General features: G+C 46.2%; 2 protein-coding genes and 1 long non-coding RNA gene across 5 annotated transcripts in view; all 3 read right to left on the bottom strand.

Moving 5' to 3' along the window:
- Positions 1-1,276: 1,276 nt before the first annotated feature.
- Positions 1,277-18,442, bottom strand: LOC133802328 (uncharacterized). Its single transcript, XR_009877246.1, has 3 exons — positions 17,949-18,442; positions 17,723-17,802; positions 1,277-1,709 (listed from the first exon to the last, which is right to left on the bottom strand). It is a non-coding gene; the product is annotated as an uncharacterized LOC133802328 (long non-coding RNA).
- On the bottom strand, positions 14,793-17,577 carry LOC133802327 (uncharacterized). 2 transcript variants are annotated; one of them, XM_062240623.1, is made up of 2 exons: positions 15,639-17,577; positions 14,793-15,536 (listed from the first exon to the last, which is right to left on the bottom strand). In XM_062240623.1, the coding sequence occupies exons 1-2, from the start codon at positions 15,762-15,764 to the stop codon at positions 15,216-15,218; spliced, it is 447 nt and encodes a 148-aa protein (XP_062096607.1). In that variant the 5' UTR covers positions 15,765-17,577; the 3' UTR covers positions 14,793-15,215. Both variants share the same exon structure in this region; 1 of them encodes a protein (XP_062096607.1).
- A 3,606-nt stretch (positions 18,443-22,048) lies between the features above and the next one.
- Positions 22,049-22,944, bottom strand: part of LOC133800842 (putative pentatricopeptide repeat-containing protein At3g08820) — a 32,413-nt gene continuing 31,517 nt past the window's right edge. For both annotated transcript variants that reach the window (XR_009876636.1, XR_009876635.1), the window contains one exon: positions 22,049-22,487. The gene's annotated coding sequence lies outside the window, so the exon portion shown is untranslated. The remainder of the gene's footprint in view (positions 22,488-22,944) is intronic.

The raw sequence follows: 22,944 nt of genomic DNA, 5'->3' as shown, positions 1-22,944 counted from the left end.
AATAATAGAGACTCGTGGACTAGGGTTCTTTTATAACCTAAACCACATAGAACCTTGTGTGTTTCCTTGTTTATCCTTTAATCTCTCAGATTAAGTTGGTAGTGATAAAGGCAGTCAACAAAAGGATTCTTGGATACCTTAAGAGTACCAAAGAATATAGCCTTCACTATTCAAATTTTCAAAGGATACTTTAAGGATATTCCAACGCTAGTTGGATATAGGGAGTGGGAGATATTACCTCCACCACCGATTGAGTGTTTACTCTTGAAGGAGGTGCATCTCTTGGTGCTCCAAGAAGCATACTTTTATATCACACTCAACCATGTAATTGGAATTTATAGCTCTAGCGACAACCAACAAAGAGGCCGAGTGGCTTAGGGATCTCATGTTGGATATCCCTTTTACCGCGGATCTGTTATCAATAATTTCAATCCATTGTGATAGCCAATCCACTCTTGGTAGAGGATATAATAGTGAGTACAATGGGAAGTATAGAAATATTAGTCTAAGGTATGAATATGTGAGACAGGCTATTCAAGATGGAATCATATCAATCTCATATGTTAAGACAATTGAGAACTTAGCAGATCCATTTACAAAACTTCTTGTGAAAAGGTTAGTAAGTTCTACTTCAAAAAGAATAGGACTGAAATTCCTAGAATAAAAGATTCACTAATGATGGCAACCCAACTCTAAACTTGTGATCATGAAGGGGAAAAATTCAATGGGTAAGAACAAGTCATTGATAAGTGAATGGTTGCAACACTAAAACTTTTTGTGAGTTCCATACAAGATGGTTAGTATTGGTTGCTACTGAATAAGGGTTAAGCCTAGGGATTTTAATAAAGGTCAGTTAAACAAGAATCTATAAAGGTAGCAAAGATGTTTTAAGAACTTCACCTATGTGAACTTAGAGGTGGTGTCGCCTCTCATGGGAGTTGGAGTTTCTCCCCGGAAAGTTCATGAAAGGATCAACACATGGTCATATGAATGCTAAGCGAGAAAAGTGAGAAAACAAAATATCTAGTGGTGGTGTGTGAGGTATTGCCGGTTTTATCTTAAGGAATACTTGGTTCAAGCTTTTAAGCTACCAATGATTTCAATAAGACATTGTTGTATTTTCACTAAGGTAAAGTTCAAGTTGAAAGGAACTTTACTTTAGGCACCAATACTGTTTTGAGCTAGAGGTAGAAGTTTGTATTTAACGAATTGGGGGAATGTTATGATTGGTTAAGAACAAACAACAACCGTTGTTACACAGACTAGGAGTAAAACACTTGATAATTTCACCTCATGAAGATGTGAAATTTGAGCTTCAATTGTACGTGTAACGCCCTGGTTAGCCAAGACCGTTACACTGTGAATTTTAAATAGTACTCAACTCGCTAAAAGAGTCCTTAGGCCATAAACATGCATCTAAATGTGATTAATGGTCCAGGGTTAAAAATTTCGGTCAAAAGGAATCGATATTTCATTAAAACGTTAAGCTATAAATGGGATCCCATAAATAACATTTAAAAAAAAAATTACAGCTCCAAAAAGGTCATTACAACTCAAAAGTTACAACCCGCCGACCTAAGCAACAAAAATAGGGCTTAACCTTAGTTCCTTTGATAAACCTTGGTCGTGGTGGTCAAGCGGCCGCATATGTACACATTGCCACCTAAGCTCTCCAACTCATGGTTGGTCCAGTTTTCCTTTCCCCTTACCTGGACCATATAGCACATGTGAGCCAAGGCCTAGCAAGAAAACTTAAACATGCGCATAAGCAGTTAATAACACATTTCCAAATCACATTAAACATGCCCAGCAGTAATAACCCTACTTATGCATACATACAAATCATATTAATGATTACAATGTCATATGGGACCAGATGCCCCAATTAAATATATTAACTGAATCATATTGGGGCCCCGTTGCCCAAGTTACATGATTAATAAACCACACTGGGGCCCAGCCCTAGGATATGGGACTAATAAGTCACCCCAAGGCCCATTGCCCTATCCTATGAATAACCAGCCTTGGAGCTGGCCAAGTGTACCTGCCGCTTTAGTTTTTCCATGACCATTAGGTCAGACAAGTGTATAATGCACTCCTGATTAGGTTTAACCATATCAACCATGTAACGCCCCAAACTCCAAGGACCGTTACGATGTGCCTTATAAACAGTGCTAAACTCGCTAATCGAGTCATTTGGCCAAAATCGTGTAACTAAGTATGATTACCGGTTTAGGGATTAAAAATTTCGGTTAAGATGTAATGTTTCATTAAAACATTTACTGTATACATTGGGATCCCAAAAATATAATTTAGAGGTCTATTACAAGAAAATATTTACAACAGGCCGATCTAAGCGGCAAAACAAGGTTTAACCCTACTTCCTCTTTCAACCCTCGGTCGTGGCGGTTGAGTAGCCGCATATGTACACATCGTCACCTAAGCTCTCCAACTCAAGGATGGTCCAGCTTTCTTTTGCCTTTACCTGCACCACATAGCACCCGTGAGCCAAAGCCCAGCAAGAAAACTTAATATGCTTATGAACAGTAATAACATGTCATCAAGTCATAAGGCACACGCCTAGCAGATATAGCCCTAATCAAGCAGGCAAAAAAATCCACGTAATGTTGAGTATAACACATCAACCAATGATCATAATAATCATCCAGGGATTTTAGCCCCAAATAGAAGAGTGACAGTTGTAATAGTCACTGAGATGGGTTCCGTTCCCAATAGCCATGTGACGATAGGGTCACCGGAAATTTATAGATAAGTGAACCTTTCACTAGCTTAAACAGGATAGGTGCATGATGACTAGTCACCAAGATAACCTTCCTCATGACCATAGAGTTATAACCATGGAATAATGCTCCCTAGCCATGTGACAAGCAGTCACCTAGGCCTTTGGCCCAGGCTCTGAGTAACTAGCTTAGACTAGTCAAGCGCTTATAAGTTTCATCGACCTTAGGGTCGGTCCAGCATTAATGCCTTAGAGTCATTCAATGCTAATATCGATTAGATCTAATCTTTTATCGGCCCTCCGTTCATGACGCTTATGCCGTTCTCGACTTTTATGGCAGTGATACACGACCAATGCCATACACAATTAAGCAATCCTACCAAACATATATCATATGTCAAATATCCGAATACAGGGCATTCAACATGCTTACTCAATAATTACTAGCACAATTAGGATCATGCATAAACACAGAGGCTCAAGCTCTGATCAATCTCATACTCAATATTCACGGCACGCCCTAATCACATGTTTCTCGTGCATTACATTTAAACATCCAACATGCATCAAGAACAACCATGCATGTCACATATACACAGGGTGCAGTTTTCTTACCACTGGTTCGAGCAAGAATTACAACAAATACGACCCTTAAGAATGATCGATCCTTTAATCCTTTAGCGATTACCTAGTCATAACCAAATACAATCTCTGATTAATGAAAATCAACAAAGATAGGGTCTTGATCTAAACCCCACTCTCGGGAGCCGAAATGTACCCACACGGTGAGTAAATTCGATCCCAGGCCTTAAGGATTGAAACCCCGAGCCAAAAACCCTTAAAAACACTCAAAATGGGATTCTGGAGAAACAGAGTAGCGCTACAGCGCTGCTCAATAGTGCCCCAGCGCTATACTCAGAACCCCAAACTGACCATCAACAATCCTGTGTAGTGCTATAGCGCCCTCTAATGGGCGCTGTAGCGCTACCCCTAGCAAGAGACTCCCCTGAAATCTCTTCCTTTGACTCCTTCAATTCTAACTCGATTCCAATGCTTCCAAACCCCATTTTTGATGCCAAATGAACCCAAAAACCATCCTCAGATACCCCAAGCATCACAACCACAAGAACCCTAGCCAAAACTCCAATCAATTCCCAACTTTCCATCTCAAAAACTAGCTGGAACTCAACTAAGGAAACAGAGCAAAAGCAAGAGTTCTAATGGCTAAAAACTCACCTCAATCTCAGCAACACACCCTCTTCAATGGTGGAGCATAACCCTAGCTTATCACAGCTTGGTTCCCTAGCTCGGTTCCTCAAAAAGAGCTTGAAAATTCAAAGAGAAATGGAGGAGAAATGACCATCGGGAGAGAAGGGAAGCAACACTCTATTTTGGTAAGCTTCTACAGCCTTAATGGCTGATATAAATCCTTAAGGGTGAAAAGACCTAAATGCCCTCTCAAGTCTAAAATAAAGCCTTAATAGCCACCAAGGGCAAAATTGTCCTTTCGCACCTATTTCGTTAATTATAATTAACACCCTCCAATTCCCGCTATTCTCAATATTCTTAATCACCAATAAATCATATCCCGTTACCCTTTAACTCCCGGCAACGCTCTAATCATTAAAATCACCCTGAGACTCACCCTGAGCCCCGAACTTAATCCCGTTATGACCCCGACCGAACACTTGCATTTCATGATCGTCTCATGCCAGAAGGCTCGAACAAATCCACATATAATGTAGTATCATTCATAACTCACCCACATGCACGAAAATACACAATCACGCCCTCAACGAGCCAAATTACCAAAATGCCCTTATAATTAAAATAAACCCATATGCATGCATTTATCATCATATAATAATATAATTCACATAAACATGCATATAACCATTTAATATCGTAATAAATCAATTATGACCCTCCCAGTCTCCTAATCAAGGTCCTCAACCTTATTAGGAAATTTGGGGCATTACAGACCAGCGCTCAGCGTACTATTGCCATCCTTGACTCATAAGTCAATGCTTCTTGACCAGTGCTATTGCCATCCTTCACTAATAAGTCCATGTTTTTCGATCAACACTCAGCGTTATTGCCGTCCTTGACTGATAAGTTAAGCCTTTCCCAATTATATAATTCTAACAGGCATTCATCATATAACAAATATCCATAAACAGAGCATTCAACTTGCTTAATCAATCATTCACATGCATAATCATAATCATGCACATTGACAGGGGCCCACGCTTAATCAAGATTATATTCAACGTTGGGGCCAAGCCCTAATCATGTACATCACATATTGGGTGCAGTTTTCTTACCTCAGGTTCAAGTGTAAAGTAAAATAAGAACGACCCTCGAGCACAATCCTGATCCCGAGTCCCTAGCGAAAACCTAGTCACAACCAATTATTGAATCCCGTCAATAATGAGTAAATAAAGGCTTTCGGACCGAGTTTTTGCCTTTGGGACGTCGAATCCTACCAAACCGGGTAGTATGATTGATCCCATGCCCTTAGGTTTGAGTTTCCGAACTCAAAAACTCCCCAAGGCTGAAAATCCATTAAGTGCTGCAACCCCAAGCTTCTGAGCCACAGCCCGCCCAAGACAGAGGCCCCAGCCTCTCTTCTCTCTGAACACATGCCGCAGCGCAGCCTAATCGGCACCGCGGCGCGACCTCGCATCAGGAAATCGCCCACTTACCTATGGGTTCAAGAGGGTCGCAAAGTCTGTGAACGTACTTTCTGTTTCTGTTAGGTTACTTCGAACTCAAGTAACCTTAAGTAAAACCCAAAGCTTAGGGTCCCAAATACACCCTGAGGGTAAAATAGTCAAAATCCCCTGAATTCCCTCCTAATCTCACTAACTCCAAATAGATCATCAAATATTTATTTTCATTACCTAATAACCCAGTAATATACTAAATACCCACTATACCCCTTGACTCATCCCGGGTCAAGTATTGGTCTCGTTGTGACTTTCCCGCTAACTTTCTCTCTAGAATCATCTCGTGTCGAGTAACCCAAATATATTCACATAATAATGTGGTCTCACACATACATAACATATATGCCAAATATAGCCATAACGGGCCAAATTACAAAAATTGCGCTTCTGATAAGAAACGGGCTCACATGTATATTTAATACACCTAAACATGCATATCAAGTCATATCATAATATAACTCACATAATCATGCAATGATACACATAAATATCACATAAGCACATAACTTCAATAATTTTCCATCCTGGCCCCCCTAATCAAGGCCCTAAGCCTTATTAGGTGATTTAGGACGTTACAACTATCCCCCCGTTACACGAATTTCGTCCTCAAAATTTTACCTGAATAGCTCAGGATACTGATTCTGCATATCTAACTCTAGCTCTCAGGAAACTTCCTCGACCTTGTTGTTCCTCCATAATACCTTAACCAAATGTATAGTCTTTTTCCACAGGACCTTGTCCTTCCTATCTAGTATCTGGATCGGTTGTTCCTCATAGGAGAGATCTGCCTCAAGCTCCAAATCCTTGTAACTCAACACATGAGCCACGTCTGACACATATTTTCGAAGGACCAAAATATGAAATACATTGTGTACGGCCGACAGTGTCGGAGGTAAGGCCAATCTATAGGCTACCTGACCAATCCTCTCCAGGATCTCAAACGGTCCCACAAATCTAGGACTCAGCTTGCCCTTTGTCCCAAATCTCCTCACCCATTTCCATGGTGAGACTCTAAGGAAGACATAGTCTCCCACTTGGAACTCCACGTCCCTACGTTTGAGATCAGCATAACTTTTCTGCCTACTTTGATAAGCGAGCATCAGAGCTCTGATCTTCTCAATAGGCTCATTGGTCCTCTGAACAGCATCAGGACCCAAGTATTTCCTTTCTCCTGTCTCATCCCAATGAATGGGAGATATACATCTCCTACCATATAGCATCTCATAAGGAGCCACTCCAATGGTCGACTGATAGTTGTTATTGTAGGAATACTCTATCAGCAAATACTTACTCCAGGACCCATCAAAGTCCAGCACACATGCTCGCAGCATGTCTTCTAATATATTATTCGTACTCTCAGATTGCCCATCTGTCTGAGGATGATAGGCAGTACTGAAATTCAACTGTGTACCCATATCCTTCTACAAACTTCCCCAGAACTTGGAAGTAAATGTGGGGTCCCAATCTGACACGATCGACCTCAGAGCCCCATGAAGGCGCACTATCTCTTTCACATAGAGATCTGCATATTGGTCAACTGTATAAGTTTTCCTCACAAGTAAGAAGTGAGCTAATTTGGTGTAGCGATCCACAATAACCCATACCAAATCATGTTGACCCACAGTCCTGGGTAACCCTACCAAGAAATCCATCATGATGTCCTCCCATTTCCACTATGGGTTGTCTAGATGCTGTAATATCCCTTCTGGTCTCTGATGCTCAACCTTGACTTGTTGACATGGCAAGCACTTAGCCACATATTCTGTCACATCCCACTTCATCCCAGGCCACCAATATAGCGATCTCACATTCTGATACATCTTCTTTGTGCCTGGATGCAAAGAGTAAGGGGTAGTATGAGATTCATCCAGAATCTCCCGCTAATAATAATGTCGATCGGAACACAGATCCGACCCTTGCACCTCAGCATGCCTATATATGACATTGTATAATCCCTCGACACTCCATCTAGGACGTCCCCTCTAATCTTTGTCAGTTGTGGATCACCCAATTGACCTTCCTTTATTCTTTCCAACAGTGTAGACTGTAGCGTAATGTTGGCCAACTGGCCCACCAGCAACTCTATACCAGCTTTGGTCATATCCTTTGCCAACTTTCTAGATATCAATCTCACACTGTATATCTATCCCGGACCCTTCCAGCTTAAGGCATCTGCCACCACGTTGGCCTTTCCTGGGTGATAGAGGATTTCACAATCATAATCATTCACCAACTCCAGCCAACGCCTCTGTCTCTTATTCAGGTCTTTCTATGTGAAAAAGTACTTTAGGATCTTGTGGTTAGTGTATGTCTCACAAACAGATCATCTATCCTTGGCAGAGGATACTTGTTCTTAATTGTTAACTTGTTCAGTTCCCTGTAGTCAATACACATCCTCAGAGAACCATATTTTTTCTTTACAAACAGGACCGGTGCACCCCATGGTGAGAAACTGGGTCTAATAAAAACCAAGTCTAACAACTCCTGTAGTTGTACAATTAATTCTTTTAACTCTACTAGGGCCATTCTGTAAGGTGCCCTAGAAACTGGCTCTATCCCTGGTGCCAGTTCAATAACAAACGCTATCTCTTTGTGTGGCTGCAACCCTGGTAAATCCTTTGGAAACACATCTAGAAACTCACAGACTAATCTAGTCTCCTCTAGTCCCACTGGCACGACCTGAGTGGTATCTACCACACTGGCTAAGAATCTTATGCAACCACATTGCAATAGATCTCTAACCCTCAATACAGATATCATAGGTACACGCGGTCCATGCATAGTGCCAACAAATACAAAAGGATCATCACCTTCAGGCTCAAAGGTTACCATTTTTCTTCTACAATCTATGATTGCCCCATACTTCACTAACTAGTCTATTCCCATAATCATGGCAAAGTCGGTAATAACCAACTCTATCAAATCAACTGACAACTCTCTGTCCTCCACTATCAGTAGAAATGATCTGACCCATCTTCTGGATACTACTAACTCCCCATTGAGCAATAAGGTCCCAAACCCCACAGCATAATAATCACATGGTCTACACAATCTATCCATAATTCTACTAGCAACAAAAGAATGTGTAGCACCAGAATCAATTAAAACAGTATAAGGGGGTCCAACACTAAAAAGCTGACATATGACTACTTAGGGACAAACCTCAGCTTATGCCTGTGTCAACACGAACACTCGAGAAAGGGTCGAGTTGTCTGCCTTTCTTGGTTCTTCATTTCTTGCCTTCAGACAATCTTTCTTTAAGTGTCCCACTATCCCGCATAAAAAGCAGGCATTTGCCCTACATTCCCCTATATGGCGCCTCTTGCATTTGGCGCACTCTGGAAAAGTCCTCCAACCCTAATTGCTGCCCTGACGACCTATCTGAATACCACGAGGTCTCCTGTCAGGGCCTAGAGCTGGAAAGACAACAGGAGCCTTCCTTTTCTGATCACTGGGGCCCCCGCCCCTACCTGAACACATAAATGGAGGTCCTGCCCTCCTAATATGTCTCCTAGTCGCGTTCTCGCGCCAGATCTTGTTTTCTGCGCTCTCATCTATGAACGTCTTCTTAACAATCTGTACATAGGTAGTCACTCCTGGCACAGTGGTGATACGAACATCCCGGGCTATCATAGTATGTAGCCCCTGGAGAAACATCTCCCTTCTAGTCCCATCATTGGGCACTAGTTGCCCGGAAAACTTTGCCAATCTATCAAATTTCAAGGCATATTCAGTCACTGATGAGTTTCTCTGATGTAACCTACTGAACTCTTCAGCTTTTGCAGCCCTGATGGCATCATTGTAATACTTTTCATTAAACAGAGTTTGAAACTCTTCCCAATCCAAGGCATTAACATTCCTAGTCCAGGATATCACCTCCCACCAAATTAGAGCATCCTCCCAAAACATGTATGTGGCACAGTCCACCCTCTCACTAACAACCACCCTCATAAAGTCTAGGATGGTGGTAACCATGCTCATCCACTATTCGACCTTAGCTGGATCTGCACTACTGTAACGCCCTGGTTACCCCAAGACCGTTACGGTGAACGTTGAACCATGAATTTAACTCGCTACTCGAGTTCTTTGGTTAAAAACGTGCTTCTAGGTGTTATTAACAGGTTAAGGTGGAAAACCAATCAAAAGAAAAGGATATATTTTATTTAAAACATAAAATTGTTCATGGGCCCATAAAAACGTTTACAAGTTATTTACAACTCAAAATGGTCATTACAGTTTAAATTTACAACCCGTCGACCTAAGCGGCTAAAATAGGGTAAACCCCCTAGTTCCTCTGAGAACTCCTTGGTCGTGGTGGTCAAGCGGCCGCATATGTACACATCACCACCTAAGCTCTCCACTCAAGGTTGGGTGAGCTTTTCATTCCCTTTACCTGCACCACATAGTGTGGATGCTCAAATTCCACCGAGGGAAAATATGGGGGTCTATCCTCATATATAGCCTCAGGCAATCCGAGCAACCCAATCCTCATATAGCCTCATATATCCTCATATAGCCTCGGCCATGCGAGACCCTCGCCCGTGCCCAGGCGCGAGGCCCCGCCTCGCTCTCAGCACACCCACGCGAGGCCGTTGTCACCTACTCAGCGTCTCGCGGGACGCCCATATGACCCGTGAGGCCATGTCCGCGCATCACCAACTCGGCGTCTCATCTCGGCCACACGAGGCCACGCGAGACCGCGCCTCGGCCACTCGAGGCCATACGAGGCCCTTGCCCGTGCCCAGGCGCAAGGCCCCGCCTCACGCTCAGCATGCCCATGCGAGGCCATCGTCACCCACTCAGCGTCTCGCCTCGGCCACGCGAGGCCATGCGAGGCCCTCGCCCATGCCCAGGCGCGAGGCCCCGCCTCGCTCTCAACACGCCCACGCGAGGCCGTGCCATCATCTCGGCATCTTGTGGGGGGCCCGTATCACCCACGAGACCATGGCTTGGCCATGCCTAGGCCACACGCACCGTCTCGCGTGCAACGTCTTGGCGCGCCCAGCAGCCTCGTGGGGGGCATCTCGTGAGGGCCTCGCACCCTTCAAGCCGTGCCTCACCAAGAGCGCCTCGCGTGTGGCATGCCACCTAGCGCCTCGCCTCGCGAGAGGCATCTCGTGAGGGCCTCGTCCAAAGAGCTACGCATATATGGCGACCTCGCCCCAATGGGTCTCGTCCAAAAGCCCCGCGTGCATGATGCCAGTGTTCGAGGTGGCCCACAAGAGACAAAAAGAATACGAACAAGGTACCTCTAAAGGGGTACGTACATGCCTGTAAGGATCATGGGACAGGCCTGACACCTATACCCGACAAATAGTGGCGGTTAGGAATAGTACGAGGAGTGGCTACACCACCACCACGTCTCTGACACCCATACAAGGCGAGTGGTGGAGTCATGACCGGGTACAAAAGCTGAGGTGCTCCCATGAACTCTGACCATGTACCAGAGCCGACACCACTACATCTGATACCACTCTCCTGATAGTGTACTTGTGCACAGATTGGTCCCATGGACCACAATATATCAGGGGCCATTAGAACCCCTATAAAGGGAACCCCTCTTTTTCTTTGAAGGGGGTTGGAAAATTGACTGTAGAAAGTGTACCATAGTGAATGAAAACTAATTTCACCATTGTTCTTCTGCAATTGTTCTTAGAGTTGATACTTAAATTTCTAAGGTTTTTCTTTTGGTAATCTTTACGTTGCAATTTTTCTGACTTAACTTAGTTGACGAGTTCTGACCGTCAACAGTTTGGCGCCGTCTGTGGGAATCCAAGTACCAAGCTACTGTTCTACCATTATTTCCAGCAAGGATAAATGCCGAGACGTTCAAAGTGACTCAGGGGGCCACGAGAGGTGGAGGTCCACCTTAGCGGAGTCCAGCCGAAGGCCTCCATGAAGGACCCTCCTCCACCCAGAGATGTAGAGCCCCCAAGGGACCCTGAAATTCACGAGGGTGATAGAGAGGTCACGTCACCGGCCGTCCCGCCCGGAGAGAGTCTTCCAAGGGCACCGTCGGGAAATGCCAACGAGTTTCCGCCTCCTAAACCACCACAAGTACCGAACTCCGGCCGGCAGGACTCAGGCCCCTCAACGCATAGACATGATAAGCATCCCCGGGTCTATTCCGTGAGCTCGAGTTCTAAATCTCGATTATATGAAGAAGAAATACGTGAGCTGCACCGTAAGAACCAAAGGTTGGAGACTACCCTGGAGAATATGCAAGAGGTGCTGAATGGCCTATTGCAAGGGGCAGAGACCACCGTTCCAGTAGACGATGGGAGGACCCGACACTCCACCAGCAACATCCCCCGAACAAAGCAACACCAAGATCCTGAGCTACCGAAGCAGGCCCAGAAACCAGAGCAGAAGACCAACGCGGCCCATCGCAACGAGGGCGAGGTCACCTCTAAGAGAGCACCCTCAGATTTACGAGAGGAGCTCAACAAAAAGAGGGCGGGTGAAGGGACAACGCCCCCTATGGCACCTCGAGAGGGCAAAGGAAAGGGGGATCTTAACCCGTCCGCTTTAAGGGACTCCCTAAGCAAGAGGAGACAAGACCTGGACACAGAAATGAGGAGCCTGCGAAGCAAGATCGTCACTGCCTTTGGAGGTCAAGTTGCTGAGGAAGAGTTCGACCATGAGTCACCCTTCGTTAGGGAGATCCAAGCCATCCAGCTCCCTGCCAATTTTAAGGAGCCCCACTTGACCCCCTACGAAGGAAGCACAGATCCAAAATACCATCTAGATACATTTAACGACCTGATGAAGCTGAGGGGAATTGGCAGCGGGGCAAGATGTCATTGCTTCACTGTCACCTTAAAAGGACCTCCGTACAAGTGGTTCAAAAGACTTAGACCGGGGTCCATCAGATCTTGGCAACAGCTTTCTGATGAGTTCCTCCAGCAGCACCACGCCGTGCGCGACTACACGATGCCAGGCACCAGCCTCGCAAATGTGAAGCAAGGAGAAAATGAGAGCCTGAAGAGCTATATTCACAGGTTCAATATGGAGGCAGCTAAAGTAGGGAGCCTGACCCGCCGAGAGCTGAAAATGGCCATCACGGCTGGAGTACGCCCAGGAAGCAAGTTATGGGATAACATGCTCAAGAGGGAGGTCACAGACTTGGATGATTTCTACGAGCGGGCACAAAAATACATTCGCGCGGAGGATGATAACGAGAACCTCAAAGTCGGAAAAGGCCCGTCGCCCCCGAAACCTTCAGCCCGAGAAAACCCAAGCGGTGCAAAGAAGAAGAGGGTTTATGAGGGAACAAGAGATGATCGACCCCGGAAGCATCAACGCTCTGAGGAGCGCCTACAGGGCCCCTGCACCTTTTACACCGACCTCACCCATGCGAGGGAGCATATTTTCATTGCAAACGAAAACCAGGTCCCTTTCAAAAGGCCCCCGCCAATGAAGAAAGAACGGTCTAAAAGAGACCCCAGCAGGTATTGCCAGTATCACAAGGATGTCGGCCACACCACCACGGAATGCAACCATTTGAAGGTGGAAATCGAGGAGCTCATTCGCAGGGGACATTTGGGTAGATATGTGCGCAAGGAGAACCAGAGGCAAGAAGAAGGAGCGTCCCCGCCGCAGGCGCGAGTGGCCCCAGAAGTACAGGGAAAGGTCAGGACCATATTTGGAGGACCTGGATTCGGAGGCGATTCAAGGAAGGGACAAGAAAAATATGCAAAGGAGGCCAGACGAAGTCCACCACCGTGCATCTTAAGCTTGGAGCAACGCCCCCCGAAGAGTTTCAAGGGTGAGAATGACTCAATAACTTTCACTGAAGGAGACGCGTAGGGGGTGCATTTCCCTCATAATGACCCCCTGGTGCTAACTGTCCAACTTGCGAACATGAGAGTACATCGAGTCCTGGTGGATAATGGAAGCGCTGTGGACATCCTGCATCGCCCCGCTTTGGAGAAGATGAGACTGAGCATCCGGCACCTGAAACCCTGCAATTCCTCCCTTTACGGGTTCACAGGGGACTCGATACAGCCCCTAGGTACGATTGAATTAGCCCTCACCATGGGGGAACAACCCAAGCAAACCACCATAATGGCAAACTTTGTCGTGGTGGATTGCGCCTCAACCTTCAACGCGGTATTAGGGAGACCCTCTCTAAGAGAATTGAAGGTGATAACTTCTGTGTATCACCTAGCTATGAAATTCCCAACCCCTGGGGGAGTAGCATGCATGAAAGGGGAGCAGAAGGAAGCAAGGGAATGCTATAACATGTCCCTCCGCACAGCCACAAAACCATCAGTGCCGATGGCAATGGTTGTGTATGAAGGCGCGACCGACACAAGTTGGGCCCGCGAGTTGCGGAACACCTCGAGAAATGCTACCAGTGGGGCTTCGACCCCCGGTGCACAGAGGACCTATGCTTAGTTTATCCCTGGTTATGTTATCATAGTGTGTAAGAATCAAAGAGGCTACCTAGGTAACCTCCTAATTAGATGTAACCCTTTTTAAATATGCCATTGTAAACCACATGCTATGAATGAAACTGTTTGCAACTTCGCGTGTTATTTTTCTTCTCTATGCGAGCATCAGTCAAAAGTGCCTGCCGAAATAAATTTCACCAAACACTTGGGGGGCAGGACAGGAAGTAACGATATACAGCAAGCAACAAAAAAAAAAAAAACAGACCCTCTAACAGGAGGATCCTAAAAAAAAAGGCCCTCTAACAAGAGGAGCCTAAAAAGGACCCCCCAGCAAATAGGAGGATCCAAAAAAGGACCCCTTGCACCAGGATCCTAAAAAGGACCCTCTATCAGGAGGATCCTAAAAAGGACCCTATGCACTAGGAGAATCCTAAAAAGGACCCTCTATCAAGAGGACCCAAAAGGGACCATGACCCTAAAAAGGACCCTTTAACGGGGGGGTCCCAGAAGGACCCCTTATATCAGGGCCTTAGGCGAGGTCCTTATATGTAGAAAACAAGGAGAGGACCTTGCAAGGCATCCCTTGGGTTCACAAGGATTAGCTACCCTTGTGAACATCAAGGAGGCCAAAGGGTCTTACAACAAGAAAAAAAATATATAGTAACAACAATAATAAGTCTAGAGCGGCCACCAAGCCGTCTAGACAAAAAGGGTCCTAAAAGAGACCCTTGCAAAAAATAGTACTATGAATAACGACGAGAAGGACGTTTCTCACAAAAAATAATAAGTGCGCAAAAGAATATATAAAAGGATAGCTACGACCCAAGGGGTCAAAATATCCTTATAAAAGTAATCGAGAGGCACCAAAAGAGGTCCCATTGAACCCTTCCACATGGGCTCCGAAGGACCTCCAGCCTGGTAAATAAAAGAGGGGAACCCGCCGAATCCCATCATACAGGCTCAAAAAGGCCTCAAATGCAGTGGAATAAGAGATAAATAACCACACATGTATATATACGTAAAAAAAAGGGAGTCTTCAGGACATGACAAGATTTACAAAAGAAAAATAGTAATGATAATGATATTACAAAGTCTCAAAAAAGAGCGTACACCCATAGCAGGCTAGCTGACAAAAGTTATGAAATAACAACTTCAGGGCCTCCTACCACGGGCGCTCCACACGGCCGCCCGAGCAACGGCGTGCTCACCGAAAGAAGAAAAATCAAAATTGGGATCCTGCCTCCACACGTTGTAAAGGGCGCGGTCTATGGATCGGTACTCAATGGCAGTCTTCTCCGCCTCTAAGGAAGCATTTCTCTCCTGCAATGAGGCGACATCGGCCCTAGCAGCCTAGAGTTCTCCCCTGGTAGCCTTGACTTCGGCCTCTAAATAAGTAACCCTCTCTTGTGACGCTGCCGCGATAGCCTTTGTTGCCTGGAGTTCGCTCTTCAGGCTGGTAACTTGGTCCTTCAGCTTTGTGGCCTTGGCAACCGCCTTCAGCTTCCTTCTCGACGAGGCAGCAAGTTTGGTCCGAACCTTCTTTAGCTCAGTCTGGGTTTCTTCAAACTCTTTCTCGAGCTCCTGGACCCGGGCTGTAAGGCGGTCCCTCTCAGTAGTAGACGCGGAGAGGTTGCTAGACGAGTTGGAAAACCGCAGAGCCACGGTATAGGCCTGCACAAGAAAGTTAACAACAACAAGAACAATAAGTAACAAACAAAAAAAATGCAGGTACATCTATACATCATAGGGCCGACGCGAGGTGCAGGAACTCACCCAAGCCATGGTGCGCCTTAGGGTTTCCCCAAGGTCCGACTGAGCAACATTCCCAAGACTGTTCCAGTCAGACACGGGGAGGCCCGAGGCAAGTTGGATGTATCGCTGTCCGTAAGACATCGACATCCGAGTCACCCAGGGTTCCCCATCCGCACCAGGGGCACCTGGCTGGGTGAGGACAGACGACCCGCTCGCCGAAACGGGAGGGGGCGCGGTGAAAGTGGAAAAGTGAGGCCCCGGTAGATCAGAGGGAGGCTCTGGAAGATCAGCGAAATAAGCCCTCGATGGTCCAGGGTCGAGAGGAGCCTGAGTGAAAGCGTCATAGCCCACAGGGTCGGGGCAAACAAAGCACCCCGGTACAACATGCTGGTCTTGAGATGGGAAGGCTATGTCCTGGTCATAAGAGACATAAGGGGGGCATCCCCCGGGGGACGAGGATCGCTAGTGAGGTCCCCCGCGTTCAAGGGTGGCTTCCCCCGGCTCATCCCCAGCCTCACCTTCGTCTGGGAAAGGCTCAACTGGCGCAGCCATTGCCTTCTTTGACCCAGAAATCGACCACAGTAACTTGGGGTCCGAAACCGGGGACAACTGGTGGAGGTTGAGATTTTCCATGGTGAATAAGAATGTCGCCTTCTTCATGGCGGGGTCAGCATTAATGAGGTCCTTCACGGCATCCGCCTCCGACCCAACGACCACGGGAACGGCAAATTGCTCTACATGATCCGCGCCATTGTCAATGCAAACATAAGTACAAAGCTGTGAGTTCCAACAAAAAGAAAATGAGGCCTAGGGTACTTACTGGGGGTGGTGCGGAAGTGCTCGCGGACAGAGAGAGGGCCCTCTACGAAGAAAAACTCCTGTTTCCAAGACCCCATATTGGACACTGAACCCTCTATCAAGGGGAGCTCGTTATTGGCCTTTTGCAAATAGTAGAAGCCCTTGGACTTGGGAGAGGGCATGAGGTTGTACAGGAAGTGCACCTGTTGCGCCGTAGGAGCACGTTTAGCCAGTACCGCGAACACCACAAAAAGGCAGCTCAAGGTCAACCAACTGTTGGGTGACAGATGAAGGGGGGCCAGGTCGAAATAGTTAAGGATCGCTACGAAAAACGGGTGCAAGGGGATGGTGCCACCCGCCTTCAAAATGTGCTCGCTAAGAGCCACGAGGCCAGTCCTAGGGCGGTCAGCCCGGCATGTCTCTAGAGGAGCGTATAAGGCGTATTCTGGGGGAACATGATAGTGCTTCACAATTTCTTTCAATTTATTCTCCGACACATGCGACACCAGCTCGGACGCCAGTAAAGGAGCGCCGTTCGGTTCATGGGTAAATACCTGTCGTCGTGCCCTCGGCATATCTGCAAAATCAAAAGAAAAAGGTGAGGAAGAGACAGAACACTTGACCCTCCATTTTTTCTTCCTAGCAAGAGTCTTCCATCGAGAGAGCGACTGCGGAAGTGCTAAGCTAGAGAAAATCGAGATTAAGGGCTGAGGAGAAGCGGAAGCAGCCCCATGACAGTCATCAGGCGAGGATGGGCTGGAGGGCTCAGGCGGAAGGTGTCTCTCCATGAACTCCAACTCCCTTTGCAACTCTAAAAGGGTCACCCTAAGGCTCGCTACATGGTCACTAAGGTCTGGGGGGAAAGGTGCTCCGTCTCCTCTCAACGCCGAGTCAATTTCGCTCTCCACCTCCCAAATTTTACGCCTAAGTTCAGCCATGTGCTCAAGATGGCGGATACGGGCCTGCCTTAAGGAGTCATAGTCATGATGAGGGTTTTTCTCCGGGGACTCTGAGTCTGAGGACAGGTCAATAAACTCAACCCCCAAGGTATGTCAAACGGACCGTCACTAGCCATGAGGCCTCGCCCCGAAAGCGAAAAGAGGTTCACGTGTAAATGAGAGAATTACTACAAAACACAAAGGAATGGGCTTAAAACCTCTAGGTGCAAGCGCCCTAAATGATCCACTACAGGGTATAAACAAGGGGGCATGCAACTGGGCTAACTCAAGGCAAGCTTAGGCCAAAATACCCCATCCCGAGAAACGCTAGTTTGGACCCAACGAATATGAGGGAAAAATAAAATATACCTTAAGCAGGAAAAATAGAGTGCAGTCGAGGTCAAAAGGAGGTCGAAGGCCAAAAGCACCGAATGGTCGAAAATATGCGTCTACAAAAATAGACAAAAAGGATGTGTTAGCCTCCAAATGAACATACCAAAAAATTAGCTCATATGTAAAAAAAATTGATGGAATGAAAAAATAAAATGAAGGAAACTATGGCAAAAATGAGGATGTGGGGGATTGAACCCCTTACCTCTTGAAAGAGGAAGGATTCTCAAAACCACTAAGCCAATGAAGTAAGGTGAAAATAATAAATCTTGCGTGAGGGCCTATTTATAAGAATCAAGGAGAATAGTCTACAAGAGCACCTAAAGGTCCTCTCCTAGACTGGGGGGCAAGTGTGGACGCTCAAATTCCACCGAGGGAAAATATGGGGGTCTATCCTCATATATAGCCTCAGGCGATCCGAGCCACCCGATCCTCATATAGCCTCATATATCCTCATATAGCCTCATATAGCCTCGGCCATGCGAGACCCTCGCCCGTGGCCAGGCGCGAGGCCACGCCTCGCTCTCAGCACGCCCACGCGAGGCCGTCGTCACCTACTCAGCGTCTCGCGGGGCGCCCATATCACCCGCGAGGCCATGTCTGCGCGTCACCAACTCGGCGTCTCATCTCGGCCACACGAGGCCACGCGAGACCGCGCCTTGGCCGCTCGAGGCCACGCGAGGCCATGCGAGGCCCTCGCCCGTGCCCAGACGCAAGGCCCCACCTCGCGCTCAGCACGCCCAGCGAGGCCGTCGTCACCCACTCAGCGTCTCGCCTCGGCCACGCGAGGCCATGCGAGGCCCTCGCCCATGCCCAGGCACAAGGCCCCGCCTCGCTCTCAGCACGCCCACGCGAGGCCGTGCTATCATCTCGGCATCTTGTGGGGGGCCTGTATCACCCACGAGACCATGGCTTGGCCATGCCTAGGCCACACGCACCGTCTCGCGTGCAACGTCTTGGCGCGCCCAGCAGCCTTGCGGGGGGCATATCGTGAGGGCCTCGCACCCTTCAAGTCGTGCCTCACCAAGAGCGCCTCGCGTGTGGCGTGCCACCTAGACGCCTCGCCTCGCGAGAGGCATCTCGTGAGGGCCTCGTCCAAAGGGCTACGCATATATGGCGACCTCGCCCCAATGGGTCTCGTCCAAAGGCCCCGCATGCATGATGCCAGTGTTCGAGGTGGCCCACAAGAGACAAAAAGAATACGAACAAGGTACCTCTAAAGGGGTACGTACATGCCTGTAAGGATCATGGGACAGGCCTGACACCTATACCCGACAAATAGTGGCGGTTAGGAATAGTACGAGGAGTGGCTACACCACCACCACCTCTCTGACACCCGTACAAGGCGAGTGGTGGAGTCATGACCGGGTACAAAAGCTGAGGTGCTCCCATGAACTTTGACCGTGTACCAGCCGACACCACTACATCTAATACCACTCTCCTGATAGTGTACTTGTGCACAGATTGGTCCCATGGACCCCAATGTATCAGGGGCCATTAGAGCCCCTATAAAGGGAACCCCTCTTCTTCTTTGAAGGGGGTTGGAAAATTGACTGTAGCAAGTGCACCATAGTGAATGAAAACTAATTTCACCATTGTTCTTCTGCAATTGTTCTTGGAGTTGATACTTAAATTTCTAAGGTTTTTCTTTTGGTAATCTTTACGTTGCAATTTTTCTGACTTAACTTAGTTGATGAGTTCTAACCGTCAACACATAGCACCCATGAGCCAAATCCCAGCAAGAAAACATCATATCGCATGAATATAATATCAACAATGATCATAATAATCATTCAGGACTTTCAGTCCACAATAAAGGAGTGACAGTTGGAAAAGTCACTAAAGTGGGTTCCGTTCCCATTAGCCATGTGACGATAGGGTCACCTGGGCTTTACAAATAAGTGATCATTTCACTAGCTTATCAAGATAGGTGTTTTATGAACTGGTCACCAACATAACCTACCGCATGACCATAGAGTCACAACCATGGGATTCTACTCCCTAGCCACGTGACAAACAGTCACTAAGGCCTTTGGCCCTGGCTCTGAGTAACTAGTCAAGCACTTTAGTTTTCTTCGACCTTAGGGTCGGTCCAGCATCAATACCCCATATGAGTCATTTAATGCTGATATCGATTAGATCTAATCTTTTATCGGCTTTGCGTTCACGGCGCTTATGCCATTTCTGACTCTTAAGCCAGTTTTACGTGACCAGTGCTGATTCTGAATAATCAGTGCCATTCACAAGTAAGCAAGATTTGCTAAGCATTTAATATGCAATCAATGTACACATTTAACAACCAACATGCTTCTATAATAACCCCGCATGTCACATATAGGGTGCAGTTTTCTTACCTCTGGTTCGAGCGAGAATTAATATAAGAACGACCCTTGAGAACGATCTGTCTTTTAGTTCCTTAGCGGTTACCTGGTCATAACCAATTATGGTATTCCATTAATAAAATGAATAATAAAATGTTCCCGGACCAAGACCTAGCCTCCGGGATATCGAATCCCACTAAACCGAGTAGTAGGATCGATTCTGAGGCCTAAGGTTTGAATCCCTAAGTCAAAAACACATTTTTCGCCAAAATGGCCCTCAAGCGCCGTGGCCCTTCCCCAAGCACCGCGGCCCTTAGCCAAAAAACAGAGGCAACCCGCATCAAGCACCTGCCTCAAGTGCCGCGGCCCTTAGGCCCCTTCAGCACCACCTTCTTCTTCAACAAGCTTGGGTCGCGGCGCTCTAGAACAAAGCCGCGGCCCCACCCAAAACTCAGCCAAAAACCTCTGTTTTTCCCCTTCGAACATATTTCAAAACCTTATAAAAACTCTCCCAATATCACCAAGCAATGCCACCAATTATTACCACAACTTATCCACCATATAACCATCAAAACCTAAGCTTTACACCAATCAAAACTTCCTCAAATTCCCCATTCAATTATCAAAACTCCAAACTTTAAAACCAGCACAAAAACAGGGCAAAACACTATAAAATGGAACTAGAACCTTACCTTAAGCTTGAATTGAAACCTCTTCAATGGATGAACTATAGTCCTAAGCTCCAAACTTTGATTCCCTAGCTTAGTTCTTCAAATTTAGATCAAAAACTCCAAAGGAGAATGAAGGAGAAAGGATGCACGGGAGAAGGTTTTCTTGGCTCTGTTTCTTGCAAGTTCCACAGCCTTCAATGGCTTATATCAATCCTAGGGGTGAAAAGACTAAAATGCCCCTAGGTCAAATAAAGGTTTCTAAAGGCTCCCAAGGGTAAAACTGTCATTTCCCACCTATTTCGTTAATCATAATTAACACCCTTCAATTCCCACTATTCTTGATATTCTCAAATACTAATAATTCATATCTCGTTACCCTTTAATTCCTGGTAACGCTCTAATCACCGAAACACCCTGAGACTCACCCTGAGCCCCGAGCTTAAGCCTGTTATAACCAAACTGATAGTTTATATTCGAAGATCGTCTCATGTCGAATAGCTCGAAAAAATCCACATTATAATGTGGCCTCAACAATTAATCACAAGCATGCACCAAAATATATAAATATGCCCTTAACGGGCCAAATTACCAAAATACCCCTGTGATGAAATGTAGACCCACATGCATGCATTTAACATCATATTATAATATAATTCACATAAACGTGCATATAATCATTTAATGGCATAATAAAACAATTATGGCCCTCCCGGCCTACTAATCCAGCCATTAAACCGCATTAGGGATTTTGGGGAATTACAACTACCCTCAAAGACTGAATGGTGTTGTTTCCTAACCTTTCATAAAGAGGTTCCCATTTGTTCCCAGCATCTAGCAGTTGCTTAACTATTGGCACCATCACAGGTGGTGCCTCTGGCAAAACGTTCCCTGCAGGAACATGTTGTTGTCTCAGGAGGCAGATTTCTTCTTCCTGCCTCATTACCCTGGCTTGCAAATCAGCAACCACCTACTGCAGTTCTCAGGAGCTTGCAGAGGGGTCTGGCCCTGATCATTATCCTGACCCTGTCTGTCATTTTGGCCCTAATCTCCCGGCCAGCTGATGACTAAATCTGCCTTGGAAGCATACTTTCAAGCTTATACATTGCTACAATAATCAACTCAGGCAGTTAGGTAGTGATAACTAAACCTCTTGCCGCCTCACGGTCCAAGATCAAGCAAATAATCATTCACATTCAACATTCATGCTAATAAGCATGTCGATTCATATTCATATCCAAGTCTGGTGCTAATAAGCACTTCCTGATATTCATAACAAATGGCGATGCTAATAAGCATTTTCTAACATTTAACAGTGCTTACAAGCAGTTACTAGCATTTATAACCAAATAACAATGTTAATAAACATTTTCCAGCATACATGTATCTATGACAGTGCTAATGAGCGTGTCCTGACCTACATGTCCATAAAACAGCGATAATAAGCGGTTCACTTGCATTCACAAGCAATATCAGTGCTAATAAGCACATCCGTTTATATCATGCAGCAGTCAAGGGCCAGAAAACGTTAAGCTATACATGGGATCCCATAAATAACGTTTACAAAATGTGTTACAGTTCTAAAAAGGTCCTTACAACTCAAAAGTTACAACCCGCCAACCTAAGCAAAAAAAATAGGGTTTAACCCTAGTTCCTCTGATAAACCTTGGTCGTGGTGGTCAAGCGGCCACATATGTACACGTCGCCACCTAAGCTCTCCAACTCATGGCTGGTCCAGCTTTCCTTTCCCTTTACCTGCACTACATAACACCCGTGAGCCAAGGCCCAGCAAGAAAACTTAAACATGCTCATAAGTAGTCAACAACACATTTCCAAATAACATTAAACATGCCCAGCAGTAATAACCCTACTCATGCATGCATACCATTCATATTAATGACTACAATGTCATATGGGACTAGATGCCCCAATTAAATCTATTAACTTAATCATATCGGGTCCTGTTGCCCAAGTTACATGATTAATAAACCATACTGGGGCCCAACCCTAGAATATGGGACTAATAAGTCACCCCAGGACCCATTGCCCTATCCTATGAATAACCAACCTTGGAGTTGGCCTAGTGTACTTGACACTATAGTTTTTCCACGACCATTGGGTCAGACAAGTGTATAATGCACTCTTGATTAGGTTTAACCATATCAACCAGTGCTCAGGGCGCTATTGTCGCCCTTGACTCATAAGTCAATGC

Source organism: Humulus lupulus, chromosome 9 (genome assembly GCF_963169125.1).
Source record: "Humulus lupulus chromosome 9, drHumLupu1.1, whole genome shotgun sequence".
In the NCBI taxonomy this organism is placed as follows: Eukaryota; Viridiplantae; Streptophyta; class Magnoliopsida; order Rosales; family Cannabaceae; genus Humulus; species Humulus lupulus.
The sequence above is the reverse complement of the archived record's forward strand: the minus strand, read 5'-3'. Positions and strand labels throughout refer to the sequence as shown.

Excerpts from the sequence above, each read along its gene's own strand:
- LOC133802327 (XM_062240623.1), bottom strand. The coding sequence starts at position 15,764 with ATGTCGATGTCTTACGGACAGCGATACATCCAACTTGCCTCGGGCCTC. Across the intron at positions 15,537-15,638 it reads TAAGGCGCACCATGGCTTGG|GCCTATACCGTGGCTCTGCG; the intron begins GTGAGTTCCTGC and ends TTTCTTGTGCAG.